Raw genomic sequence first — 26862 nt, 5'->3', positions numbered from 1 at the left:
AGTTCTTACTTTTCTACAAAACAGGACCCTGGATATTCTGTGCCACTCAAAGTGCCGGACAATGGGCTCAATCTGAAGACCAAGATTTATGTGGGAATTAAGGCTGCTAATCTTACAGACAGGTAGAGCTGGCAGCGTTACATTTGATCTTCATCTTACAAAAGTGTCGAACATGATATTCTTAACATATTTTTGTACTTGTATGAAGGTTCAATGTGCTGCTAGACAGATGTTATGCAACCACAAGTCCTTTACCCTCAAACAGCACGTACTATGACCTTTTTGTCGGGTGAGTCTCTATATCACTCATGAAAACCTGTAGACTAAAACTTACTTCTGAGAGAACCGTGTGTTCCTTGCCACTCCCAACACACAATGACTCACACCTTTTTTCCCATTAAAGGTGCAACCGGGATGGACAGACAAAGGTGGAGCTGAATGGAGTGTCTCAGATCGCACACTTCTCATTTGAGGCCTTTAGATTCGTGGAACACAAGAACATGACTGTTTCTACTTTCTACCTACACTGTATCACCAGACTGTGTGAAGTGACCAAATGTGCCAGCCTGCTGCCTGTGAGTAACAGCAATACCCCAATAATCTCACATTTCATTATGTACATTCCTTTACTCTGTTGTGTAAGCCGGTCTTTCCAAATAATGCATTTTTCGCATTCTCTCCCAACAATGCATAAGTCGGTGCACACATACAGTCTTCCATAAGGGTTGCCTTTAGGAGTTGCCTATGTACTTTGTTGTACAATGAATAGCAAAAATTACTGATCTACAAGCTCACAGCACATTGTATTGCTATTTTGTTTTACCATTTGATAACATTTTGACATTAAATGTCCAAAAAGTTAAACAAATTTTGTTTAACTTTTTTTTTGCCTATTATGAGTATGACATGCACAAAATAGGGAAGCCAGGTTGAAAAGTGGTTAAGGATAGAATCTGGCTACAGCACAAAATCACACATGCATTGATTGCCAACTAGCTGGAAAGTCATGAAGATCTCTATAGTTTCCCCCCACAATTAAAACAAGCCTATGGCTTTTTTGTGACTTTATCCATTTTGGCGTATTCAATTGTTGCACAGTGTGCTTTTAAATATGTCAATAAAGTATTCCATTAATACGTTTCCCCTGTAACCAGGACTGTGGACCCAGTTCCAGGAGGAAAAGGGATCTCAATGAGGTGTCTGAAAACTCAGCGGTACTTAATTCTCCCCCCATCTTTGTGAACAACGACGGTGAGACCATCTCCAATTGCACTAATTATTTATTGTGATGCTTTCATGATCATGATCTCAGTGGAACTTCATTTGTAACAATATTTTGGTTCCACTTTTCAACAGGTGCTGTTTTACCTATTCGTGGTAAGATTCCACATGGTGTGTGTGTGTGTGTGTGTGTGTGTGTGTGTGTGTGTGTGTGTGTGTGTGTGTGTGTGTGTGTGTGTGTGTGTGTGTGTGTGTGTGTGTGTGTGTGTAAATATATATAATGTAATAATTTGTCATTAGGCTGCTTTGAGCCAAGATGTGAAGCAGGGTGATAATACAAATTGTGTTCATCATGAACAGAAAATAGAATGTCATTCCTTCAATATGTTGGGGACATGCTTTAGTTCCACTTTTCAACAGGTCATCCAGCTGTGATAGTTCCTCATGGTAGTCTACTGTACCTTTAGCATATGTAGGAAATTGACTTTCATTTCTGAGCTAAATAGTGGTGGTACATGTACATACCTGTCATTAAGTACAATTGTTTGTTTATTAGTTTATTTGGATCCCCATTAGCAACTACCTTAGCAGCAGCTACTCTTCCTGGGGTCCACACAGAAATTAATTAAACTAGGCGTGCAATAGCAACAAATTAGCGGTTAAGGTCTTGGCCAAGTAAGACATATTCCTCTGGCTCATTTCTATTTTGTTTTTGTTTTTTTTAGAAGGCCGTAAACAGACATTTGGTAATACAACAGTACTGACAAACCAACATGGTACTATGATGAATATTATTATCCAATCATTTAAAAAAGGATGACACAACAGTTTTAAAGTACCTGACAATTATCTTTTCCTACTGTAATTTGCGTTCACATATAATCTCAAAGTACAACAACTTTGTCCAAATTCCTCATGTCTCTTTCCTTTTCTGCTCTTCCAGGCTCCAAATCCCAGGAGAACAGTAGCACACTGGTGGGTGTGACTGTTACCGTTGTCGTCCTGGCTGTTATCTTTGCCTCCTTTATTGCCTTCCTTGGCCTCTACCTGCACAGAAAGAGAAAGAACCAGCAGTAACCACTTAAGCCCTATTTGGTACAATGCTGTTGGACAAAAGGTAGCAGATCTACAAAGTCACATCGCGACGCATCCTGACCTTGTAGATCTGCTATTTTCAGATGTTGTGTAGAGTGAAAACAGGAGGGCCCCTAATATAGCCCTGGGGCACTCCAGTCAGCTAAGTAAACAGGGTTTAAGTGGTTAAAGATCAAAGACCATTCTTCTCTCCCAACTCCGAGGGTGATGCATGACCTTAATAAGATACACTCACTCTGTCATATTCATATATCATATATAAATGTCAGTTTGGAGAAACAATGGTTAGAATTGTCATAGTGAAACAAGCTGAGAAACTCATATACATTTCACAAAGGTAACACTGTAACAAGGCAGTAGACAGTATGTAGGCTGACATCTCTATAAACACAGAATATAGATTAGTAACATGGAGTTATGTGTACAGAATCTGTACGTTATTGTATCATGATTGAATCATAGAAATATATTTTGTAACCAATTCTTTGTTGAAATCATATTAAAGTATTTAACTAATGATTGTATTCTTTGTAATCAGTTGAGACTAGACCATGTTCTATGTTGACAACTCTCAAACACGTGACACTGGAAGTAAATGTGTAAATGTGAATATTAACATTCTGGATCTTACTGTGCGGGCAATATTGGATTGTGGGACTTGTGTAATGGTTGTTTAGATAGATAGATACTTTATTGTCCTTGCGGAAATTCATTTTGTACCAAGCAGCCATCAGGATACAACAAATCACAAAACATAACATAGATTAGATACACAATACATAGACAGATCACACAATACATTGACATTGCTAGTGCTACACAGCTCCTCTCTTACAGAGTGAAAACTAGAAAAGGCTACCAGTCATGATTCAAGTCAAGAGGCATCACATTACATTTTATGCACAGAACTGAGATGGGGCCTGTTTGTTCAGGAGTCCTATACTTGTTGGGACAAAATGATCTTGAAGCCCTAGCCTGCAACATTGGCACTGTGTACCGTCGTCCTGATGGTAAAAGGTGGTATTGACTGTATAACGGGTGTGTTCTATCCCTAGCAATTGCTTTCCCCTTCCTAAGCACCCGGGTCTCATACACTGCCATACTCTCAAGTCGTACCCCAGCTATCTTGCTGGATACATTGATGATTTTATGGAGTTTGTTCTTATTAACCAATGATAATGAGCCATACCAGGAAACAAAACAGAAAGTCAATGCACTCTCCATAAAAGATCGATGGAAGAGTACCATCAAACTTTTTTCCACATTATACTGTCTCAGTCTGCGCATAAAATGCAACCTCTGCTGACCTTTCTTATAGATGGCATCAGTGTTGGAATTCCATGTCCGCTTGGAATCAATCGTTGTGCCCAAATACTTGTATTCCTCCACAGTCGCCACCCCATCCCCATCAATAACTATTTGCTGGTGTACTGTACATCATGAGCACTTTTCCTAAAATCAAATATAACCTCCTTAGTTTTCTTAATATTCAACTGAAGGAAATTACTCTTGCACCAACCAGCAAACTCATCCACTGTTCTTCGATAGCTTATCTCATCATCCTCAATCAGACCAACAATAGCTGTGTCGTTGGCAAATTTAACAATAATTATAATAAATAATAAGTTTGGTGGTTCATTAATCTCTTTTGTCTTGTTAAAAGAGGTTTTCTTTCTTTCTTTCAAATACTGTCTCATTTGATGTAACAATCTAGAGAAACCATGTTATCTACAGTAGGGGTATATCAAAACCGTACTGGCTAGGAGACGTCATGTGGGTATAGTCAAGTAAATTCAATTTGTATAGCACATTTGATAGGCTAAATGTGTTTCACATTAAAAGATAACAACAAAGAAGGATGTATACGAAGTAAAGTGACCCCCCACCCATCCACATAATATAAAAGACCTATGAACTCCTTTCATCCACACATTCACATACTTAATCCACTGTTCACTCTCTCACACACACGCACGCACGCACGCACGCACGCACGCACGCACGCACGCACGCACGCACGCACGCACGCACGCACGCACGCACGCACACACACCCACAATGCATCACGCTGCGATGCGTTGTGAGCTTGTAGATCAGATATTTTCGGTGCACCGCTCAAGCCCCCAGAGTTGCTGAGAAACATTGAAGCTGCCACCCCAGTGGCCAAAGCTGGAACTGCAGGCGGGGAGAAATACATGCACGCGCAAAACATGCTGAGAGATATTTATATTTATACATATAAATATGTAAACATATTATACATACATACATATGCATTTACATATAAATATGCATCTCGAGTGTATTTAATAAATATCTCGCGTTCAATCCTTGACACACGGGCTGCCGTAGAACGCAAAAAGGACACTAGTGCGCATGCTCATAACTCTATGGGGATACAAAATCGAACCAATAATTCTACTTCCGGCAGGTTTCCGGGTGCTTCAAAACGCCACTGAGCACATTCATTGAAATGATAGCTGGGGGCGGGGCAATCCGCCCTCTAGTTATATTATACCTCTATGGCACCGCTGTGCCACACAACTACATAGATGGGTTTCCGCGCGACGTCATCACAGAGCAGAGTGCGCAATCTGCGCATGCGGGTGGTAGAACGAACCGGAAGCGCCATTCACTCTGTTGTTATTTTCGGGATTTAGATAGGCATAATGCTGCTATTTTAGGCATAATAGGCATAATGCTGCTATTATATACAAACAGATCCAACTTCCGACAAATCATTTTTATTGAGTAAAGAAGATATTACAAACTGCATCATTTAATCTACTTTCATTAAACCCGGTGAAGACCATTTATTTTATGAATGTACATTTGACTAGAGCTGCTGCGGGTAATAGCGCCCTCTACTGCTCAACCCTCCACTGCGCGTGCATCATCCTCTCATGTTTACAAACAGGAAACCCATCTATAAGCCCAGTCTTTCCATCACTGCTCGTCTGTCAAGCAATGTTTTTTGTTTCATTTATCTGCCGTTTGAACACAAACACTATGTTTTTTGTGGTAGGCTTGTATGGCAAATTGGCTGATGGCGACGGACACTCGCCCATAATACTTATTGATTATTTTTTCAACCTCAATGCTGAGCCTCTCAGAAATCACCTACATTGTTGAACATAAGTGTTGTGTTCAGACCGAAGAAAATAAAAAAGGACACCCACAGTGAGAATCAAACCCATGCATGCCATTTCAAACGAGATTGTCAATTTACCATTCTAACCCACTAGGCCACCACCAATCTTGCTTCTCTGACATGATTTTGTATGCTAAAGTCGGGTTTTCTGACAGAAAAGCCTTTCTATCAGAAAAGCTGTCTGACATGATGGTAATAACTTATATATAGTGTAACAGGGGTGTAACAGGGGTCTCCCCATCTCTCCAGTTCTTCTTAGAAACAGAAAATAGGATTCGAAACAAGTGAAATTGGAAGTCATGAAAGAAAACAAAATTTAGTTTCTATTTATTAAAGAGCTGGAGAGCCCTCTCTTGCTGAACACTATATAGAAATGATTACTATCAGAATATATATGAACCGTTTAACAAAAAGCTGTTGTTTTTACAAAAACAAAAACAATCACTTAGAGCATAGTTAATTGATCCATTTAACTACACTTAAGAGTGTAGAAATGTAACTAAATGGACCATTCATTTGTACACTCTCAGACTTAAACGAACACTGGGAATTTACTGTGTATGCATTGTACAAATATGTGAGTGTCTCCATCAGGTGGGGCTGATGTTCTGGAGAAATGTGTCTCCTTCCTAAAGACATGTGACGCACAGTGTGCGTTGTGACGCAGTTAGCTTAAGCCCTCTTCTAACCATAGATATATATCTATGCTTCTAACCATTTCATCCATTGACCACGCACGAGCGTAACCACGACCATGCGCATGTTGAGCATATCGTATGCCCTCCAAAACACCTATAACACACCACTGCTTGGAACCACTTAGATCGTTTTAATCGTACAATGGTGCAAAACTAGATGATCTTCAAGCTCACAATAAGTCACATAGCAATGTGTTGTGAGCTTGTAGATCTGCTTTTTAAATTATTTTTTGTCACATTATCTTGTGAAAATGTTCACCTATAAAGATATGCCCAAAATAGGGAGCTTGTAGTTCGGCTATTTTCACTATTAAACAGGGCTTAAGTCATTGATTCATAATGCATTACGTTTGGGTCGCAGGGAGACAGAACATTTATATTTTGGGTCCCAAGCTGAAAAGTTCTAGAACCCCTGAATTACAGGAACCATCAGAGACCAAAACATCCACCTCAGTTTCACCTTGATGCATTTTATTTCTCCAAGATTATTATTTGTGAAAACTGTTCCTCAAAGCATCTTTTAATTACATTTGTGGTTAATATAACACATTGTGAATTACAGTATGTACTTCTGGAAATGATGTCATGTGTGATTTTTACTGTAAATTGTGATGAACTATCGGCACTGTCAAAGTAAATATTGTCAGTTTATTCACAGATGCAAGATCCTTACATAATGGCAAGTACACTGTAAAGTCCTCAGTGTTCATTTAAATCTCAGAGTGTACAAATGTAACATACACAGATTTAAATGAACACTCAGGACTTTACAGTGTATAGTACAGTATAAGCAAGTATTCAAGTAAAGCTAAGTGAAGGGTGTTTGAAGTGACAATATTTCCTATATGATGTGCTTAGGTAGATAAAGATATTTTACAAGTGTGTCTTTTTTAAAGTATTTAAGTAGAAAATAGAACACATCTGATTATGCAGCTATTAACACAAAATATATATTTATAAATATAGTATTTGAAATGCGGCAGGTGGTCGGTCATAACTTATTTCAGTGCAGTTTTGGCAGGGGTCAGCATTCTTAAGGGGAGCACGTCCTCCACCCATTCATTGGGGGAAGCCATCATCCGCTCCCACAAAGCCACCTCATATGTAGTCGAATCCATCCAATCCACGACTGCTCCATAACTTCTGCCTACAGAGGGAGACAGATCCACATACAAACATTTTAAAACGTGTGACTAACCACATGAACCCTAGCATCCTTAATTTCTGGGCATGTCATAATACGTGAACATTCGGCGAAAATAGGCGACTATCTGGTGAAAATAGCTGATCTACGAGCTCGTACATTGGCTATTTCTGGTGAAGAGGCTTGGTGCAGAGGGAAACAAGGAGGGGTAAAGTATAGACCCCTAAGGAACCCTGGTCAACAAAATACATAGGGTTTAAGGTAAATGAAAGAAAACAGCACAGTATAGTATATAATGGATATAAAGCTTTATATAAAACAATCCAGCTGCTGAACATATTTATGATACATATGATCAATCCAGATATTTTGGAGGGTTTTGGCATATCAGTGTCCGATGTGTGTATCAATTCTAGCAGTACCTGTACCAAGCCCCAGTCTCATGCCTCCTAGCAGGTTGCTGGCCAGTCTGTCTCGGTCCCAGACAGTTAGCTCCACACAAGCATCAGTCAGGTCCTCCTGCCTGATGCCATCATACACCATCGTATGGTTGAATATTGGATCCACTGTTCTTCGCAGCACGCGAGTCTTCTGACGGCTCTTCCTGCTTGTGTCTGGCAGCACAAAGCTTAAAAACAAACAAATGAGCGAGACAGATCTGTTAACATCGTACATACACAATCACCTCAAATGATTTGCAGAGGATGTTTGGTGCATACCATTTAATATATGGGTCGATGGTGGCTCTGATGAGAGGCAGATTCTTGCATTCTTTCACCCATATGTGAATCTCACCAGTGTTAGGGCCGTCCTTAGCCGTGCCTGCCCAACAGAAATGGCAGACAAATCGTTAACTGTAATGGACAAGCTCCATTGCCTCTTATATAATTGGTATTGGTATAAAGGTAAACAATTACTAGGCTCTTTTTAGTTGTTGCTGGGGTATTTGTCACTTTACATTTGCACATATATGAAACTTGTCCTCTGCATTTACTTCCTAATTACTTTGGGAGCAGTGGGTGGGTGAGAGTGAGATTGCGTACAGACCCTCACTATGGGTGATCTGGGGCAGGAAACGTATGGCTAGTCTCATCTCTCCTCGGTCATCTGAAGGCCCAACACTGGAGGTGGCCGGCTGAAGAGGTTGAGAGTATTACACATACAGTACATTCAAAGGCATCATACTGTACAGCCTTGTGCCATATGCATGTGTGTGTGTGTGTGTGTGTGTGTGTGTGTGTGTGTGTGTGTGTGTGTGTGTGTGTGTGTGTGTGTGTGTGTGTGTGCGTGCGTGCGTGCACGCGTGCGTGCGTGCGTGCGTGCGTGCGTGCGTGCGTGCGTGCACGCGTGCACGCGTGCGTGCGTGCGTGCGTATTTATGGTTTGTTTTTTCCTTCCTCCTGTAACATTATCCACTTATATCACCTAATGTGGTACTGAGAGAAAAGAAAAAGAAAAAGATTAGCTATATTCACGGATTAACGGTTACTTTGTTATTTGATGAGAAAAGAACTTGATAAAGCACTGTGTGTGCGTGTGTGTGTGTGTGTGTGTGTGTGTGTGTGTGTGTGTGTGTGTGTGTGTGTGTGTGTGTGTGTGTGTGTGTGTGTGTGTGAGTGAGTGAGTGTGTGTGTGTGTGTGTGTGTGTGTGTGTGTGTGTGTGTGTGTGTGTGTGTGTGTGTGTGTGTGTGTGTGTGTGTGTGTGTGTGTGTGTGTGTGTGTGTGTGTGTGTGTGTGTGTGTGTGTGTGTGTGTTGTTGGATTCTTACCCTGGCTTTCAGGGCTAAGTAGTTCATCTGGGTGTGGTCAAAGTCCCACTTGGACAGGTCCACATCGACCTCACCTAGGAAGCTGTTCTTGCCAAATGTGTCATGATGCCAAACGGACAGAATGAGCGTCTGGGTTCTGAGATACTCCATGCGAACGCGATACTGGAGAAACAACGGAGAGCGAGTTTATTTTAATTGGGTTAATCGTTGGTCAAACTGAATATTAATATATTTGAAGATGTCTGTGTAATCTCAACTCTGATAATTTTTGAGGATTCTTACTCTGAGGATCTCATTAAAAGTTGGATTTTGTGTTTTCTTTCTCACAGATGTTTTCCGCTTTCCTAGATTAGCATTGTCAGGAACAAGGTAACTTTTAACATACCTACAAAGGGTGAAAAAAACAAAACAAAGCATGAAGGTTCTATGTCAAAGTGAACCACCAGCACAACATATGTAGAGGTCAAGATCTGTAGTCATGTATCTGTTAATCCATTGTCATAATCTGCTTGATTTAGCTTTGAAACTCTAATTAATGTTTCATTACACTTTCCACCTGGCATCACTATTTTTGGCATGTCGTTATAGAACTCTATATAGTTTGTTAACCGGGGTCCCCCAGAGGTCTATATGTGGTTCCCTCCTTTTTTCCCTCTACACCATATCTCTTAAAATAGCCAATCTACAAGCTCACAATGTAGATTGTACATCTGTTATTTTCGGCAAATGTTTGCCTATTTTCGCTGAATGTTCGTTTATTATGACATGCCCATAATAGGGATGCCAGGGTTTACTGTAAGTGGTTAAGTGGTGAAACATTCATCTGAGAACTCAACAGTTAAGTCAGTGCTGGCTAAGTAGGTTAGTACATAAAAGGAATTTGGGGATTTCCTCTAAAATGCCCGCCATATGGTCTCCCCCATGTGATTCCAAACCAGTACTCACGGATCTGAGCGGCCCCTCTTTGGGTCTACAGCAGCCAAGTCTCGGCACTGAGCCACAAAAATGTGGAACTCTCTGAGTTTCTGAACATAGTTGATGGAGAACTGGATGTTGCCCTGGACCTCCACACTTCCATAGTCACCACTGTACATGGTCATCACACTGCCACTGAGCTAGGAGCACAAACCCACACGGAGAAGCAAGTACACATGTATTAATGTCAGCAGCACACAGTTACAGAATCTGAAATCAATTTGATTGCGATTGTAAAAAACAAATCAAATCATGAGCCTGTGATGTCAGTCATTTATAACTCTATGACATACGTATACTGTATCTATGACGTGTGACTACACATTTGGGCAAGGTTTCATCCCGATCAGATCCCCTTTGATTTCCATTATACATTTTAAGTGAAATAAAAGTATATATAAAACACACTGTATGTGTTTTTCTGTCGCCTACTGGTTGTGTGAACAAGAAATCTCTCTTTGTTATAGTTCAGAGGTCAAAGTCAATGCTACAGAATTGACACTGCGATTTTGGTTATCTTTTTGATGGTGTCAAATGGTTTCTCATACGAAATGGGGAGGCCATAAGGTATGACTGACAACATCTAACAAAGTTTTCCAACCACTAGAAGCAGAGAAAATGTCATACAGTATGTGCTGTACACGGTACAACACACTGTCAACAAGAAGGCTAGAAATGGAAGATAATCATTAGTTAGTTATAATTACAAATTTACATCTGTGACCTATCAATGATTAGATTGTTAACATGCCAACAAATACTCATTGGTGCCTCACTGGCATGAGACCGTACAGTATTGTCTTTCTTACCACAGACTGCATTTTAACCACATAAACCCTAGCGTCCCTATTCTGGGGTGAACATTCTGCGGATTCTAGCAGATCTACAAGCTCACAACACGTCGCATTGCGACACGTTGTGAACGTTGAACAGATTTGATTTGAAAAGGAGCGGACAGACCAAGTATAGAGTCCTAGGGGACCCTGGTCAACTATGTATGTAAGGTTTAAGTTGTTCAATTGTCAGTGACGCTGTGGAATGTGTCAGTTAAGCTTGGACGGAAGCAGAAATGCCAAAGAGTAACGCTGAGGTGAGGCACACAGCATGCATAAGCAATGCATGCTGTGGTGGGCGAACCTACAGAGAAGGAAGATGCCATGCCAGAGGAGTTGCTGAGGTTAGTCATAGATCTTCCTGTCTTTGGCCTGTGTCCATGGTAACTGTCCTCAGACGTGGAGTCCGGCTCTGTTCCATCAACCTGGAACACAGACAATGGCTACAGAAAGCCCTGTGCAACAACGATACAAAAAGCAAGCTTTCACTTAGAGGATCAAAAGGGTGCAAGGCTTTACCTCCTTCTGGAGAAAGGAGGGAACCGATTTGCTCATCTTCTTCAGGTGTTCTGGGTCAGAAAATGAGGATGAAGACGGTGAGGGGATAGACGGAGCTGAGCAGTGATTGCATGAAAAGGAAAAGAGAGTGCCATTTATTTATAGTGCAAAAGGCTTGATCAATTTAATTACCAAAAAAACAACAACCAAAAAACAACAACCATAAGACAAAACTCTAACCATCACTACCGCGTCTCAAGTCAACAATGGGATCTTGTCTTCTCTCTTGGCCTGTGGATAATAATTGCAGTTTATGATGATATGATACACATAAAAAAATGACCATGTTATTTGAAGAAGCTGAAATAATGCTCACGAGGTGTCAAAGATGCAGTGATGTCCTCCAGACTTTTAGCCAGATTTTTGGGCCTTGCCTCCGCTCTCCTCAGAGCTCTCCTTACAGGGTTTTGGTCCTCGTCATCATTTTCACCTGAGGTAGTGGAAAATCATATGGCAACACATCACATCACACTAGTGCTGCAACTAAGTATTGACTCATCTATCAGTTATTGAGTCTATTAAATGTGAAAAATAAGGACAATTAATAAGTCTGAAGTGGTAAAGTTGACTAAAATGACTTGCTTAATCTGTAATCAGTATGCCACTTGAAAAGTATATGAAACAGAAAAAAAGCAATGTCAAATTGATATCTTTTGAGGGTCCTTAGTATGAAAAAGTTTGAGAACTACTGATTTAGAAAGCATTTGTATAGGATCGGCCTCAGGTCTTAATGGGTTAACTTTCGAGAGTGTAGAAATGGAATCAAATGGACCCGTAAGGGTCCATTTGGACCCCCTGGTGGTCCCTAGACCTCATGTCTAGAACCAATGGATTAACTGACACAAGGATAGTATTTGTGACTCTGCACACAGTGCACAGCACCATCTGGGAGGTCACCTACTGTATTATGTAGGCTTTACAAAAAATAAATTGAGACAAAAAAAAGAAAGAGATAGTAGATTCCACTTTCCTCTCCTTGATGTTGTTTATTTAATTGGGATTGACAGTGCAGCAAGCAGCTGATACTGGAAGTGGGAAGCACAGAATGAATCCCTGTCCTGCAGTGTGTGTGGTAGGCTACTGTGGTTCCACAGGCAAGCACCACACTGACAAAGCTATCAAAACTCACTCTCCCATCCATATGTGTGGAAGCCAATTAAGAGAGAACATTTCATGGGCACTTTGATAAAACACTCAGCAATGTTAAAGGGGTAAGAGTACATTCTTGTTTGACATCTGTTCACAAATAATAATTACTAACATTTGGATTCTGAGGAAGTTAAGTAAGAACATGAACCAACTGTGCTACCACACAGCAGCTGGCAATCTAGTTTATTATATCCATGTCAATAAGTATGAACTGTAAAAGCTGGCCAGTGCTGTGAATGTCCCTGTATGGTGTCAATAAAGACAACAACTGACTGCCCAGCCCACTAAATAAACAAGGGCAACTGATCTGCAAGCTCACAGTATTTGAGGAGATATCCTTCTGTCAACATCACACAACTGCATATCTTCAGTATAACCTTACAGCAAGGGTTTGGGCTCGTAAACTCATACCACAAGACCAAGGCTTGTTCAAATTGGTACTTTTGTTTCATCATTGGCAATGAATGGTACTGTAGTTTGACTTTGGACATCATAACAAATGTGATTCCAGAAAGATGTTGTACATCTATTTAACAATAAAAAAAAATAGATGTATCCTTAGAACATCCTTCTGGAATCACCTTTGTCATTTAATGTTAAATGTTTTGGTATTGTTTTCAATCATGAATTGAACGGTCCAAGATTGTAGCAATAGTAATACTGAAGAAATATTTGTGTGGATTTTCACATTAATTAGGACATGGCTTTCGAGACTAGCCTGGTAAACCCTCCCTCCGGAAATCTCAATTCCATTTGATTCCTGGAGTGAAATGAAATGGAATTGAGATTTCCGGAGGGAGGGTTTACCAGGCTATTTCGAGACAGCGATGGTAATGAAAATGTTGAACTTTGGTGCTCACGGTTAGAACTGTTCCTTGAAGACCAGCAGGTGTCTGATGCACTGCTTATGGATGAATCCCGTCCAGTGTCTGAGCCGCTGTTTCCCCACAGGGGGCGCGGTGAGGTTTTCGGTGAGGTTTTGCTAACCCTCCTGCCATAACGCTCGTCTGAACCCATTGGGGTGCTGGCCCTCACCGGCCCAGTCGAGTCAAGGTCATATGCAGGTTTGCCCTCTAAGCCTTGCTCCTTTACTGCTGGCGCCAAGGAAGTGTGGACACTGGTCTTCTCTGTCATGCCTAAGTAATGGCGATAGTCTCTGGGAACAAATGCTCGTGCGCGCGGGGCGAGAGATTCAGAATCCTCTGTTGGTCTCCGAGAAGTTACTCCTTTGTCAGCACTCTGCCTCCTTTTCTGAGTCCTATCAGCACCCTGCCTTCTATCCTGGACAGGGGAGGCTTCCTGGTTCTTTTTAAGCTGTCCCGGAAAGGGTTCTTCATTGTCTTCAGTGACATTCAAAGAAAACATACTAGTGGCACGGCACAAAGAACTTCCACGGCCACTCAAATGGTCTCTCTTGGCCTTAGGAGAGCGAGTCTCTTTTCCGACATTGCTTAGTAGTTTTGGGGGCTTCTCCTCTCTAGTGGAGTCCTTAGAGCCCCTCCTAGAATCTCTAAGCTGCCCTGACTCGGTTGTGAAGTAATGCGACAGGCTTGATTTGTTGTCATTTCCTGTTCCTGACACAGACCCAAACTGTCTATCGTGTGGGGACTTTTGAGTCTGGGAATGTGAAGATGATTTCATGAGTACTGGTCTAGTACTGGTTTTCTCAGCTTGCACCGGGTTGGGTTTATAAAGCTCAGGGTCGACACACTGCTTTGGCCCCACAGCTAAAGAGTCACCATCTATTTGATCTTTCTTTTTGGGCTTGTCGAATGACCCTTTGCAATTAGATGTGGCCTCACCCCAAAACTGACGGAGATTTTTAAACTGCACACGGTTCACACCTTTAGTTGGGGATAATTTGTCTAGCCTGTTCTGCCTATTTCCTTCATCATCACTACTTGAATCATTTCCAATTGACCGCAAGTCATATGCAGACTTGGTGAATCTATTATTTAGTTTTCCAAGGTTTGTACAGCGGGTGGCTTTAGCATCCCCTGACCCTTTAGATAAACCAGTGTAATTCGCAGGCTTGTTCCTCTCCTGTTCCCAGAATGCTTTGAGCTGCTTTATTCTTTCTGCTGTGCTTTCCTGACGCTGGGGACCGTGTCTCTGTGAATGGGGGCTGTTACTTCTGTCTTTACCGATGGAGTCATCCTGTTTTTTAGGAGATGTGCATGACTGCACATTTCTCTCTTCATTATCCTTCCTCTTTACATCTTCACTTGAACTTCTCTGCATTTGCATTTTGGTACTCCTCCGGTCCAAATACGGGCTGTGTCTGTACTGGTAGAGTTTCTCGGAGTCTGGGCTGGCCCTTGCTTGGAGGTTTGCGTCAATCAAGTCTTCGTGCTGTGGGGTTGTTATGGATGAAGAAGATCTGATAGGCAAAGGGCTGCCTCTAGCTTGGGGGAGAGAGTCAGGTTGTGGACTTGATGTCAACGGAGAGAACGTTTCAGACTCTGGGCTGAGCCTCGATACAAACTGCATCTTTGGCTGAGAGCTGGATCTGGTCAGAGACACGATCTCCGTGTCTGAACCTCTCCTGTCAACTACTTGGGCATTATCTGGCAATGACATATAGTCTGTAGAGTACTTTATGTCATCTTTTCGTTGAGTTCCAGGACTCTGATTGTTTCCCATGAAGCCAGGTGATGTGTGTGTCTCTGCTGTGTATTCGGTCTGCTGGTTTGGAGTTATATTTAATTGAACATTTTCAATGCTGCCCTTATCTTTCTGTTGACTGAGTGGTAGTAGTTCTTTTTCTTGTTTGTCCTTGACATTGAATGCATCCTTTTCATATTTTCCCTTTCCACCATATAGACCAGGGGCAGAAAACATGTCATAATTAAGACATTGATTTTCATTCACTTCTTTCTCTCTGTCCTTCTCTGTTGCAGGGAGTGTAGGTTTCTGCCCTTTATCACTGTTCGTGTTTGATCTACTAATGAGTATCTTAGGACCGGTGTTTCCCTTCTCCCAGAAAGATTTTAGGTGAGAGATTTTTGGAGGTTGGCTTTCACCTTCAGTCTCTTTCACTTCTTGCGGCCTACTACACTTCCTTGCCTCTTCATGCATTTCTGTCACTTCCTGAATGTCCATCCTATCTGTTGCTCTTAACTTTATAGGTTCCATACTATCTTTACCATCCTTGGCCTCTCGATGAGCTCTCTTCATCTCTGGAGCTTCCCTCTTTCTATCCCTATTTCTATTTTTATAGATATCCATATCTTTGGTTACAGAATCCTCAACGCTTATGTCTGCTTTTCTGTCAATATTGACAATAGCTTGGTGCCCGCCCTCTTTATCAAGCCAATCATTGCTATCAGTGCTGCGACTGAACCACTCCAGGACCTTGGCAATGGAGTCTTCCTCCTCCCCAGAAGGATTGGGAGTCTGGAGCATTAAGTTAGGGTTAGATTTTGTGCGTGTGTGCAGAGCTGGCTTATCAATGAAGTCCAGATCATAACATATTGGCTCATCTGAAAAAGAAAGAATGGAAAGAAAATTCAATTAAGAGAACATTAGTGCTTGTCTATAGAGCTTTTCAGTTGCTGTAACAAATTTACTTTCGAATGTGTATAGTTGTATCTTGTTATAGAACTTGCCTTCAATGCTTTGTGTAAAACTGAGATCCCCCTGTCTCATCACGGCTTCCACTCTGCCATTTTTCATCCTCTCTGCATCCTGAATGGTAGCGGTAGACAGAGAGTCAGCCTGTGTCTCTCCATGGTCTCTTTGAGACATATCACCTTTGACATCACTCCTATCTGGACTGGCTCTATCAGTGGGCCTGTCGTTTTTGTTTCTTTCAGCTGGAGGTGAAGAGTCTTTTATTGAAGGCTTGTGGTAAGATTTATCAGAGGCATTTGCAGTTTGCCTGTCTGTTGCTATAGAGGGGGTGTTCCTATCCATCTCTAGGTCAATGTGAAGGGAAACCTGAGCTGCATCACAATGTGGCTGTTGAGAGATCACATCTGCAGTTATCAGTGCCTGCTCGGAAGAAGCAACGTCATTTGACTTGGTAGTGGTTGATTTCTGTGATTGTTCTCCCGTGCCTTCTAGGCTAGGCAGTTTAGAAATGCCATTTGAGACGCATCGGAGACTTCTTCTTGGGGCAGGAAGAATGACTGTGGGCCCTGGCTGAGTTCCTAGCCCAGAGCCGTCACTTTGCGTGCTGGGAGTGCTGGAACGTCTGGAGACAAAGGTTCTCTTCTTGGGAACTGGCTTGAATCCTACAGAGGAGCAATCTGAGGTAGTGGAGCCCCCTGACATTTGACTGGCCTGACCAGCTGCGTGATTCTTCAGAGGAGCTATATGATCTGAGGAAAGACAGTTAGAAAAATATATACAAATTGGCCTAGACAACAAACTCTAGATACCAACTAATTCAGCAGCAGCATCACAATTGTACAAGTAGCTATAGCCAGAGAAAAGAAAAAAAAAGAAAAGAAAAGAAAAGAAAAGAAAAGAAAAGAAAAGAAAAGAAAAGAAAAGAAAAGAAAAGAAAAGAAAAGAAAAGAAAATGGAACACTGTGACATCAAGAAATCATGGTTTTGCCAAGCATCAATGAGTTTGATATGATGTTTTATATATCATAATTTGTCCCCCCACCACATTCTTTAAAATATATCCATGGCTTTTCCTCAGCTTTAGTAATACTGTATGTTTTTCTGTTTGAGAAGATGATTCTAACCTGTTTCAGATGACTTTCTAACTTCACTGTTTCCATTGATTAGCATCTCGTCTGCCCTCTCAGGTGCCTCAAGAATAAGGGAAGCACGGTTGAAAGGATTGTGCCTGGTCTTAAAGAAAAAACAAAACACCGGCAATCTTATTATATATAAAAAATGCCATATTATACTTTAGTTACAATAAGACATTATAACAGCAAAACTAATTTCTATTTCACACATATACTTACTCTTGCTGGAGAGCGCACCTCTGAATTCAGTTTATCAATTTCTACATCTAAAGTGCTGGAAAAATAAGATGGATTCAAGTGAATAGTTAGCAAAGGCAAATACATTCAATGTACCTGAAAAATAAATAAAAGATCCGTACTACTGATAAAGATCTTTAAGGAAGTGTACAATGTATCCCCTGCAAATTCCTGAGCACCTTACTGGCTGTTTTGCTCAACATTAACGTGTTCATTCATACCTGAGGTTTGCTTATGTTGCTATAAAAAAACAGGGCTCAAGACCAACCAAAACATTCAAAACCAACTTGAAGAACAGTCCATAAAATCCCTCTATAGTAAACTCCCCAAACCTGGCATCTATTGTTGTATTAGTCAAGAAAATAACAGAATCAACATTCCATGTTGTTTGTTTGTATACAAAAGTAATTAATTATATAAATACAATAATGAGATTAATAATTAACTGAAACATTTCCGGGGCTGTTTCGCTTGATTGATTTGGAGTGCAGAAACTTCAGAAGACTTGCCAGGACCCATATTAAATGTACTATAAAAGTAATGTGTTCAATGTGTCCCATGGATATGGGAAAGCTCATATTAAAACAACTTAAAGTTGGTTTCTGAATATTTGACTGCTCAACCAAGACAATAGCTTCTATTGTAGTTGATTTTAACATTTGTGTGGTTTTAACATTTAGGCAGGTGATAAATAAATGACATAAGATTTTCATTAGTGGTAAGGGTGCCCACCACATAGGCTCTAATACCTGACATTGAGTCCCCGGTTTGATTCCCTGACGGCCAGACCATTTGTATGTCATTCCCCTACAGTCTCTTTCTGTGCTTCCTGTCTCTCTCAACTGTACCTATCAATGGCCCACAAAATAACTTAAGGGAACAAAAGATTTCCTAGGAAAATGTTCATCTCATCAAAGCTCTCTAGAAATAAAATGTTCCTTTTCTTTTTCTTTATCTAATCTTAAAAACATTTCACAGTTCACACATCAATCCCAGTTTGATATTTATATTCAAAACATACATTTTATATTACAGCTTCATAGCCACAACACAGAGGCATAACCTCTGGCTATAATTTATTTATTTATTTTTTTGCATTTCTTGTGCATTTTTGGTGAATTCACAGTCCTGTGAGGCCACATCCTGGAACAGTAGCCAACGGTAGGCTATAAAGCATATTTCATGCCAGCACCACCTTTGTTGACTCAAGTTGAGTCACAAGACACCCCCCCCTACCCCTCCCCCCTACACACACACACGCGCGCACACACACACACACACACACACACACACACACACACACACACACACACACACACACGCACGCACGCACGCACGCACGCACGCACGCACGCACGCACGCACGCACGCACGCACGCGCGCACACACACACACACACACACACACACACACACACAGACGCACATACATACTGTAACAAAGCACAAAAGAGCTGTTCAAATATTGTGGTTTCTATTATGTTGGTTCAGTTATTCAGTGGATCACACATATTGAATTGCTGCTCTTATACATAGCTTCAAGAAATATAAGCAACGGAGAGAATGATGCTTGTCAATAATATGTTTTTACTGATTGGAGTTCCAGAAACTAAACTTTTAGATGATAATTGAAAATAATGGAGTTATAATATATTTTTCTAGTTAGATAGATGCATCATCTTCCTCTATGAACAACACAAATCAAGACCTTTGGTTTCATTTCTGAATAGTCCCATGCAAAATGACAGATACCCTATTTTAGCCTGGTGGGGGGAAAAATAATTGAATGTATGAATGAATGAATGCATTATTAAATGGAAGGATAGATGACTGAATCACTAAATGAAAATGAAGAATGGATGAACGATTTAATGAGGAACAAGTACCTCATCTCCTGGCACTGTGTTGGCTCCAATTGCCTGGCTGGTTTGGGTGGAGGGACACTGTCTGACCCTCTATCGCTGAGTGTCTTAGGTGTTTCAAGTCTCAGAGACCCATCTGCATCAGAAAGGTGAAATACTTGGTGAAAAGTGACATTCAGTGCAACCCTCACATCATTAGCTTAGATTGATGTGATGACTGGTGTGTAATCAAACTTAGGCTATTATTTGTGTAACACAATGTGGACAGACACTGAGTTGTCTTTGTGTCTGTCTATGGTGCGTTCGGTAAAAGAAACACACCCAAAGGACCCGATTTCCACTGTTTCATGGAGGCCAATATGATTTCTGAACCATGGATCTTGTCCATGTGTCTACGAGACTTGGCCTCATAAAACCACTCTCCTGTCAGGTACTTGAGACTGGACTCTGGCCGTGAGCCCGTGCTCACTACTTCCTGTAGTTTCCTGGTGAGAAAACATAAAACATGAGTCAAGAAATTATCCCAGACAATCATTAAGCCAATAGCATTTCCTATTTGTAATAGTTTCATAGCAAAGCACTATGTCAAATAGCTACACAGTAAAGAGTGTACAAATGGACCCGAATGCCCTATCACAGTAATTCCAAGCGACAAAAGATACATTCCAAGTTATTGTAGTTATCCAAACCTTGGAGACTGGTGCACCATAAGACACTTGTCAAAAAAGAAAAAAGAAAAACAAATAATAGAGACATTTTATTCAGGCTACATAGAACCGAGTATCTGACACCATTTTAATTCATGACTTTGAATGGTGAAGCTCTCACATTATCAGGTGAAAGATAAATCCCAAGGCAGACACAAAAGGCCTTAACACTTGATACCTGTGCTAGCAACAAATACTATACAAATATTATGTCTTCATGGATTAAAGAACGGATGGAGCATTCATGAACCAAATTCCTTATTTAGTGTCTTTGAAGGAGGATTTGATTTGGTTATTAAAAATAACCTGAGGGGATGTACAGTATACCACAGTTTATTTGAAATGAAAAAATGGTAGGATATGCACATCCCCACAGTTCTTTAAACACGGTGCTGCTGGACCCAAAAATAATCAAGTGAAGAAAAAGGGAATGTCCGCACACTGCTCTCACGTCTTTTTTATTTTAACCAACACTTAGAACAAAGTTTCGCCCCAGTAGGGCTTCATCTGGTTCCTGACTCGGGCCCTACTCGGCTGAAGTGTTGGTTAAAATAAAAAAGTGTGCATCGTGTGCGGACATTCCCTTTTTCTTTACAGTTTATTTAACCAGTTAAAATGTTTTAAATGCAACATTCCACATGAATTATCAGCAAGGAATGTGCACACAATTTCCAGTGAAAGAAGAATTTAATGAAAATCATGTGCTTTGAAATGACCATACCAGCTCATCTTTCCTTTTGAGGGGAAATGGTGGTCATGTGAAAAAGGGGAGCACATTATTGCACACTATTGGCTTAATCCTTTTACACTAGGAATAGAGACAGGCCTGGACCTCACCAGACATATGCAAGCATTCTGTCTCCAACTGCTGTCCAATCCCATTACATTCTCAATGAATTGCATTGGTTCATTTTGTGGGTTGTTATCAAATCTAGAGTGTTGCAAATAAAACATAATACTTCTCAGTAAAGTTTTCCTTTATCATGCAAAGGCCTAAAATCTAGACCCAATTAACACTCCGGATTCCATGGTTTATTGACAGCATGTGACATGGACCATTTGCTCTGTCCATTCACCACATCAAAGTATTATTACTTTAGAACAAATCCGTTCTCATTTACAATAATGACCATGGCAACTTTTCTTTAATCTTTATATTCTTAGTTCTTTGTATTTAAAGTATGGTGCATAACAGACCCATTCTATGGTCTCTGGAGAGAGATCTACCTCATGGCTGTAAACAGATGTTCTTTGGCCTCAACTGTTCAAATTAGATAGACTGAAGAATTCTGTCATTCCTTTGGCAATTACATTACTCTACCAGTAAAAGTGAGTTACGTAAGAGCTGCAATATTTACCAACGTTGTACTGTAATTTCAGGCTAGTGGTCCAATAGTGAGCGAAGCAGCATCAGAGTCCAAGTTTAGTATTGTTGCAATTGTATGCACAGTTCACTATCTCCTACATGGCATAAACATTTCTTGATATACCTTATCATCAAGTGAGGGGTATCTCTTTGTTGAGCCTAAGGGCTTCTATTCCTGTCCAATAGACCAGCATGATCCTCTCTCATGTGTGGAGTTAAACTTGGCTGTAATTGAATTGCCCTTCTCACACTGAAGCCTCTCAGTGAGGCAGCCTATGTCCTTATCCGGCCAAGCTGTTATTGTGTTATTCTATTACGGGCAGACAAACATCACCTTCACCAGCTTGTTTACTCTCCTATAATGGATTATTGTCACACACAGACTGAGGGGGAATAGTTCAGACCTCATAGGAATAAATTAATGGATAATATGTTTGAAATGTTCTTGATATTCGTGTGAGGTGGTGCAACAGCCCCCCCCCCCACACACACACACAGCTATCATTCAAAATGAATAATAATTTTCGAAATCGAAATATAAAATGAAAATAAGATGCATGCTCCATCTTACTGGCCCATGTTTACACTCCCAGAGTTAAAATGTTTTACCCGATTCTGTCCTCCTCCGCCTTCTTCAGCTCAGCATCCCTCTTCAGTACCGTCATTATCATCTCCTGCTCCTCCTCGGTGAGGTGACTCAGGTCGAGCATGATGCCTCCTCTTCTTTATCTTAACAGACAGGTTAGACGGGTGAACAGTCAAATCTTTAAATGCTCAACACACCTTTCATAGCGCCAAAAAAAGAGGAATTAATTTATGATATTGGTTACAAATGAAACTGGAAATAAAAATCCAGTTTTTAAATAGTAGATGTCATTATACAGGCATACACACTTCATTAAATTATACTACTTATTTTCTACTGACTGCCATGGCCTAAATGAAAATAAATATATTAGATTTTAAATCATATCCAAGTAAGATAGATGTATTTAGCCTCCTTAAACAACTCTAAGTTGTCACAGCAAGGCCAGCGGATCACAGCTTTTAAAATATCACAAAAGATTTCAAGACATTTCAAGTTATCCTGAAGACAAATTGAGGCATTTGAATTTGGGCAAAAGGACTGAATGCAAAAGACCTCCATCCAAATTAAACCTCATCAAAGCTTATTATGATATAAAACTGGTAATAAAATTGAACGGGTAAAGTGTGTCCATGATGAGTACATGGAAAACTACATGCAAACAGTAAATGTTTTGTTCTATCTGTTTTCCCAGAATTTAACCAAGTTAGCGTGATAGGATAATTCTATTGCTCAAACTCAGGTTGACATCACTGAAATGTCTTCATCTTTGTAGTTGTACAGGCTGTAACTATGTCTTATCGGTCAAAGAAAAGAAAAGTAATTTAAATCAAATAGAAAACAAAAAGGTATTTTTGATTATTAAAAGATTCAGATAGTCGAATACAATCCCAACCTCCTGAAGCCTATTTTTTATTTATTTAACTGGAGTATCCTACATCCTAATAGCCTTCAGTAGGCTACAACTGATTTCAGTCAGATTCTGTACTTTAAAAGGCCTGCTATGGGATTTTCCAAACGGCATCCAACAATTAAAAGCAAATAATGATCAGTTTTAAATATTCTCCACATAGAATAGGCTATTAACTCGCTATGATAAGTTGAGCAGCCACAATATCCCAAGTGTTGCACATCTGAAGTGTTGCACATCATGAGACAAACACACCCTGAATAGGCTTAGCCATAATATGGCACTGGCATTTTTATTTAAAGTATAGTCTTGAGATAGCAGTTCAAATCGTTGCCTAAATAAACTATAATACATTATTAAAAATACTTTATTAGACTACCCTAACACTCAGAAATGTAGTCTATGAATATCAAAACCACTAGTCCACAACGATTTGATCAAATTCAACTCAGAATGCATACAAATAAGAGTTAGAAAAAAGTCAAACTGTTACCTTTCTCTGAGGCTGCTATTACACTGCAGACATCTGCTGTGGAGAGAAGATGGGCGTGATCACAGGGACTGGAATCCAACGGTGCGTGTGCGTGTACCAGAGTCAGCTGAGCAAGTAGGCTAGCCCTAGTAGTAGGGTACATTGGCCCACACCTCTACTTTAGTATGTGCATGTACATGTTTTAATTTAAGAAGCATGAGATTGGATTAATTATTTTCTATCAACTACCTCAAGACAAGTTTACACATTCTAGAATCTAGATGAATGTGGTGTAATGGCGACACGTTGTCCAGTAGGTGTCTCCAGGCTACAGGTTCACTTCACACGTCAGATATGTTCGCCTCCAGCAGTGACACTGTTTGACAAGAAGGAGTGCATGTTTGTACAACATTACCCAAAGGAATGGCTTAAAGACAGGGGTATTAAAACAGTTTAAGGACTACTTCACCCATTTCAACGTATCTTCATATATTTGCTCCTCACTCAAAGATGGGACCATTTTCTGTCTATAAGGTCTCAGAGGGGGGTTGTGGACAGTTCAGAAACCCGCCTCAGTGACATCATCGGTAGGCAGGTTTGGTTATATTTCAAACCTTTTTTTATGAATGCAATAAGAACAGGGTCTTCTATTTCTAACTTTCCAGACAGTTACAGAAAAATAATCATTTCTATTAGCTTGAAATCCCAATTGATGATGACACTGGTGAACTGAACTGTCCTGCAGCCCTCCTTTTGAGACACAGAGTGTGCAGACGGAAATGTTGCCATTTTATAATAAGCATAGTGAGGACCAAATAGGAAAATAGGTTGAAAATTGGTGAAGTGGTCCATTAAGTGTCGTTTCACAATTTTACTACATTGCTAAGGAAATTATTGTAAAGGCAGTTTGGCATTTCTAAGGAGGCCGACAAGCGACTCCATAAGGTTGTTGGTTCGATCCCTGGCACTGACAGGAGGGTGCATTCCAGCTCCAAACTGAGATTGGCTGCACTGTAGGCTCCTCTGTATTATGTATTCTACCCTGTACTCTGCCTCTGACCTCCTTGGTGTAATGCATTATGTATAGGGAACAAAGCATATCTAGAAGGAAAAGGCTAAAAGACAAATATCAATTATGTGTTGATTAAATAAAGTTGGTTTATTTTTTTTGTATTTCCAAAAGAAAGCTACAGCTTAATTAATCGTGGGCCCATATCAACCTACGTATGTGGAATGTGTCCTTCCCCTTGTGGGAACCACACCTTAAAGTTACACAGATTTGGGACCTTGTTTTGTATCCATGACTCTTAGTCACACATTTTATTTGTTTACAAAGTGAAGCCTACAAACTTTAAGGGTCATTTTAGTGTAATTTGATTATTTAGAGTATTGTAGACCTTGGCATACATATTGTAGCTGGCATATGAAATGCAGCTTTTAGTAACACTTCTGTGTTACCTAACCTTACTGTAGGCTTCCCATTGGGAGGGTAAAATCCTCACAATATAAACAATATGCTTCGCTGCTTTACAAAACATATTCTCACAGCTCTGGGCTATAAATAACACTTCCCTGGGGCCTTTTCCAACAGTACTATAGGTAATATGGGTTGCTTTGTACACTACTCATGATGATCACGTTCTTGATAAACATGTGAAGAAATAGTCCAGGATTGAAATACAAATAAAGAAGGAAGTATAAGAGAGGACATCATCCTCCATGATTCAACTGATGGGCAGAAAGCTGTACTTGTAACAGGACATGGCTATGCCTTCAAATAATAGCCTCTCTGGGTATTGAGCAGATAGTCTTTAATGTAAGCACAATGAAAGTATGCATGGCATATTCTGTCAATACACAATTGGCCGAAGTATATGAAAAAAGGAAATCTAGATTTAACACCAGTCTCTTTCTCCTCATTTCCTGTCAGCCTACTGTCCTATAAATAATAAAGGCATAAAATGCCAAAAAAATGATTAGCAAAATAAATAAATAATGTAACAACAATCTATCCCATCACGAACCACAATGGCAACACTGTAACTACAAAGCAATGCAAAGAAACTCAGATATTAACGTTCCCAGTTGAAATAAACAAACAAACATTTGTGGAAGCTGCTCTTTATTTGAAAAAGAAAGAAAAGACCTCAGTCGTTGTCTGCTACACATTCTAATTACATAAAGAAAAATATCTGCGTAAGACAAACGCAGAGTATATCCTGAATCAAACTTAGGTAGAGTCAAATTTGATTGAATTGCTTTCATATTTCATACATCTTTCACTTTACTCTCATTGAACAGTCAGTTTTTTATATACATAAGAGCACCGCTCAACAGTGCTCCACTCCACTCTGTTCCACTGGATCTTTATACAATTAATTTACATCTAAACTGTGACTTTTCTCCCTCAGAAACAGCCAACAAACAGACTCCTTACTGTCCTCTCATTCCACTCCTGTGAGGAGCTGAGGAGGGACAGCTAATGTAGAAAGATGTGTGCAACATGAAGACAACTCGTTCACATTCAGAGTAAAGGCAGCCATGAATACGGTCAGTGAGTCAATGGCATGCCAAGCTTAAAGCAAAATGGAGCCCACCCCCAGTGTGATGCTTCAGAATCGTGGATGACGTGTTCTTTTCCAACTAGACAGAAAATTGTTCCATTGCAAAAACCCTAGGCACAGAATTGATTATATACTGTAGATAACTGACTCATACTCTAACCCCTGCACTTTAAGTAAAATGGAGTTTGTGAAATTTTTCATCTAGTAAAAATTGTTCTTAACACAAAACTTGGAGAATATTTAGTGCTCTATCATTCCGCTTATAGGTGTAATTTTTTTTATATAATAGCTATTTTTTAAAACTCTACCTCTCAATAATACAGTCTGAGATCCATGTTTAACGCTGAAGCACTCCCACAGGTGTTCAATGTACTGTAGATTTTACAATAAGCCCCTCCCCAACCTTAAACCAATAATCATAAATAAATACAAACACACAAGGAATGTCTACTGTAAACACGGTAAAAAAGACAAAAACTAAAACAGGTGTAAACGTCATTAGCATCACTACTTAGTGACAGTTAAATAACCGTAGGAAATGGATGACCGATGATGGGGTTAAGAAAGGGAAGGACTCTCATCCCCCACCCCCTGATTCCCCCTCCCCTCCCAGGAGAACATCAAGCCGTTACATCCAACCACAGTATTTCCAAATACATAATATCAAAGTTCCTCAGCACCCATAACTAACTTTACAGATTATACTGTAAAATGGATGAGGAATCCTTATAGGGGTGGTTTGGGGGTTAGACAGCAGCATCACTCAACGTCTTGGACAAATTACAGAATAATGGGTGTGAGTTATCTTCCAAACGTCATTTGGACATGGTTACCATGGTTTCTGACAGTCATTGCACCATAA

The 26862-nt window shown here is 40.3% G+C and overlaps 2 protein-coding genes across 2 annotated transcripts in view; one reads left to right on the top strand and one right to left on the bottom strand.

The window, feature by feature from the left end:
- LOC308085844 (zona pellucida-like domain-containing protein 1) overlaps window positions 1–2298 on the top strand; it is a gene marked incomplete at both ends in the record, with an annotated part of 4191 nt that extends 1893 nt beyond the window's left edge. Inside the window, 5 exons of the mRNA XM_080429155.1 lie at window positions 25–122; window positions 209–289; window positions 404–575; window positions 1155–1251; window positions 2165–2298. Of these exons, the coding sequence (XP_080285281.1) occupies window positions 25–122; window positions 209–289; window positions 404–575; window positions 1155–1251; window positions 2165–2298 (582 nt within the window). The remainder of the gene's footprint in view (window positions 1–24; window positions 123–208; window positions 290–403; window positions 576–1154; window positions 1252–2164) is intronic.
- Window positions 2299–6627: 4329 nt separating this feature from the next.
- Window positions 6628–23517, bottom strand: sytl2b (synaptotagmin-like 2b). Its single transcript, XM_080429154.1, has 19 exons — window positions 23458–23517; window positions 22078–22197; window positions 19717–19880; window positions 19420–19531; window positions 17517–17571; window positions 17289–17397; window positions 16161–16913; window positions 13452–16073; window positions 11759–11872; window positions 11623–11673; window positions 11404–11498; window positions 11193–11309; window positions 10022–10191; window positions 9359–9461; window positions 9077–9238; window positions 8357–8444; window positions 8029–8131; window positions 7732–7937; window positions 6628–7312 (listed from the first exon to the last, which is right to left on the bottom strand). Exons 2-19 carry the CDS (start codon window positions 22176–22178, stop codon window positions 7164–7166), a joined length of 5274 nt encoding a protein of 1757 aa, XP_080285280.1. The 5' UTR covers window positions 22179–22197; window positions 23458–23517; the 3' UTR covers window positions 6628–7163.
- Between the last annotated feature and the right edge of the window lie 3345 nt (window positions 23518–26862).

The sequence above is a fragment of the Gymnoscopelus braueri genome (genome assembly GCF_963280865.1).
Source record: "Gymnoscopelus braueri genome assembly, chromosome: 5".
Lineage (NCBI taxonomy): Eukaryota > Metazoa > Chordata > Actinopteri > Myctophiformes > Myctophidae > Gymnoscopelus > Gymnoscopelus braueri.
This window is presented reverse-complemented; position numbering and strand designations above follow the sequence as displayed.

Excerpts from the sequence above, each read along its gene's own strand:
- sytl2b (XM_080429154.1), bottom strand. The coding sequence starts at position 22,178 with ATGCTCGACCTGAGTCACCTCACCGAGGAGGAGCAGGAGATGATAATG. Across the intron at positions 8,132-8,356 it reads CCAGATCACCCATAGTGAGG|GCACGGCTAAGGACGGCCCT; the intron begins GTCTGTACGCAA and ends TCTGTTGGGCAG. Across the intron at positions 7,938-8,028 it reads ATCGACCCATATATTAAATG|CTTTGTGCTGCCAGACACAA; the intron begins GTATGCACCAAA and ends TTTGTTTTTAAG.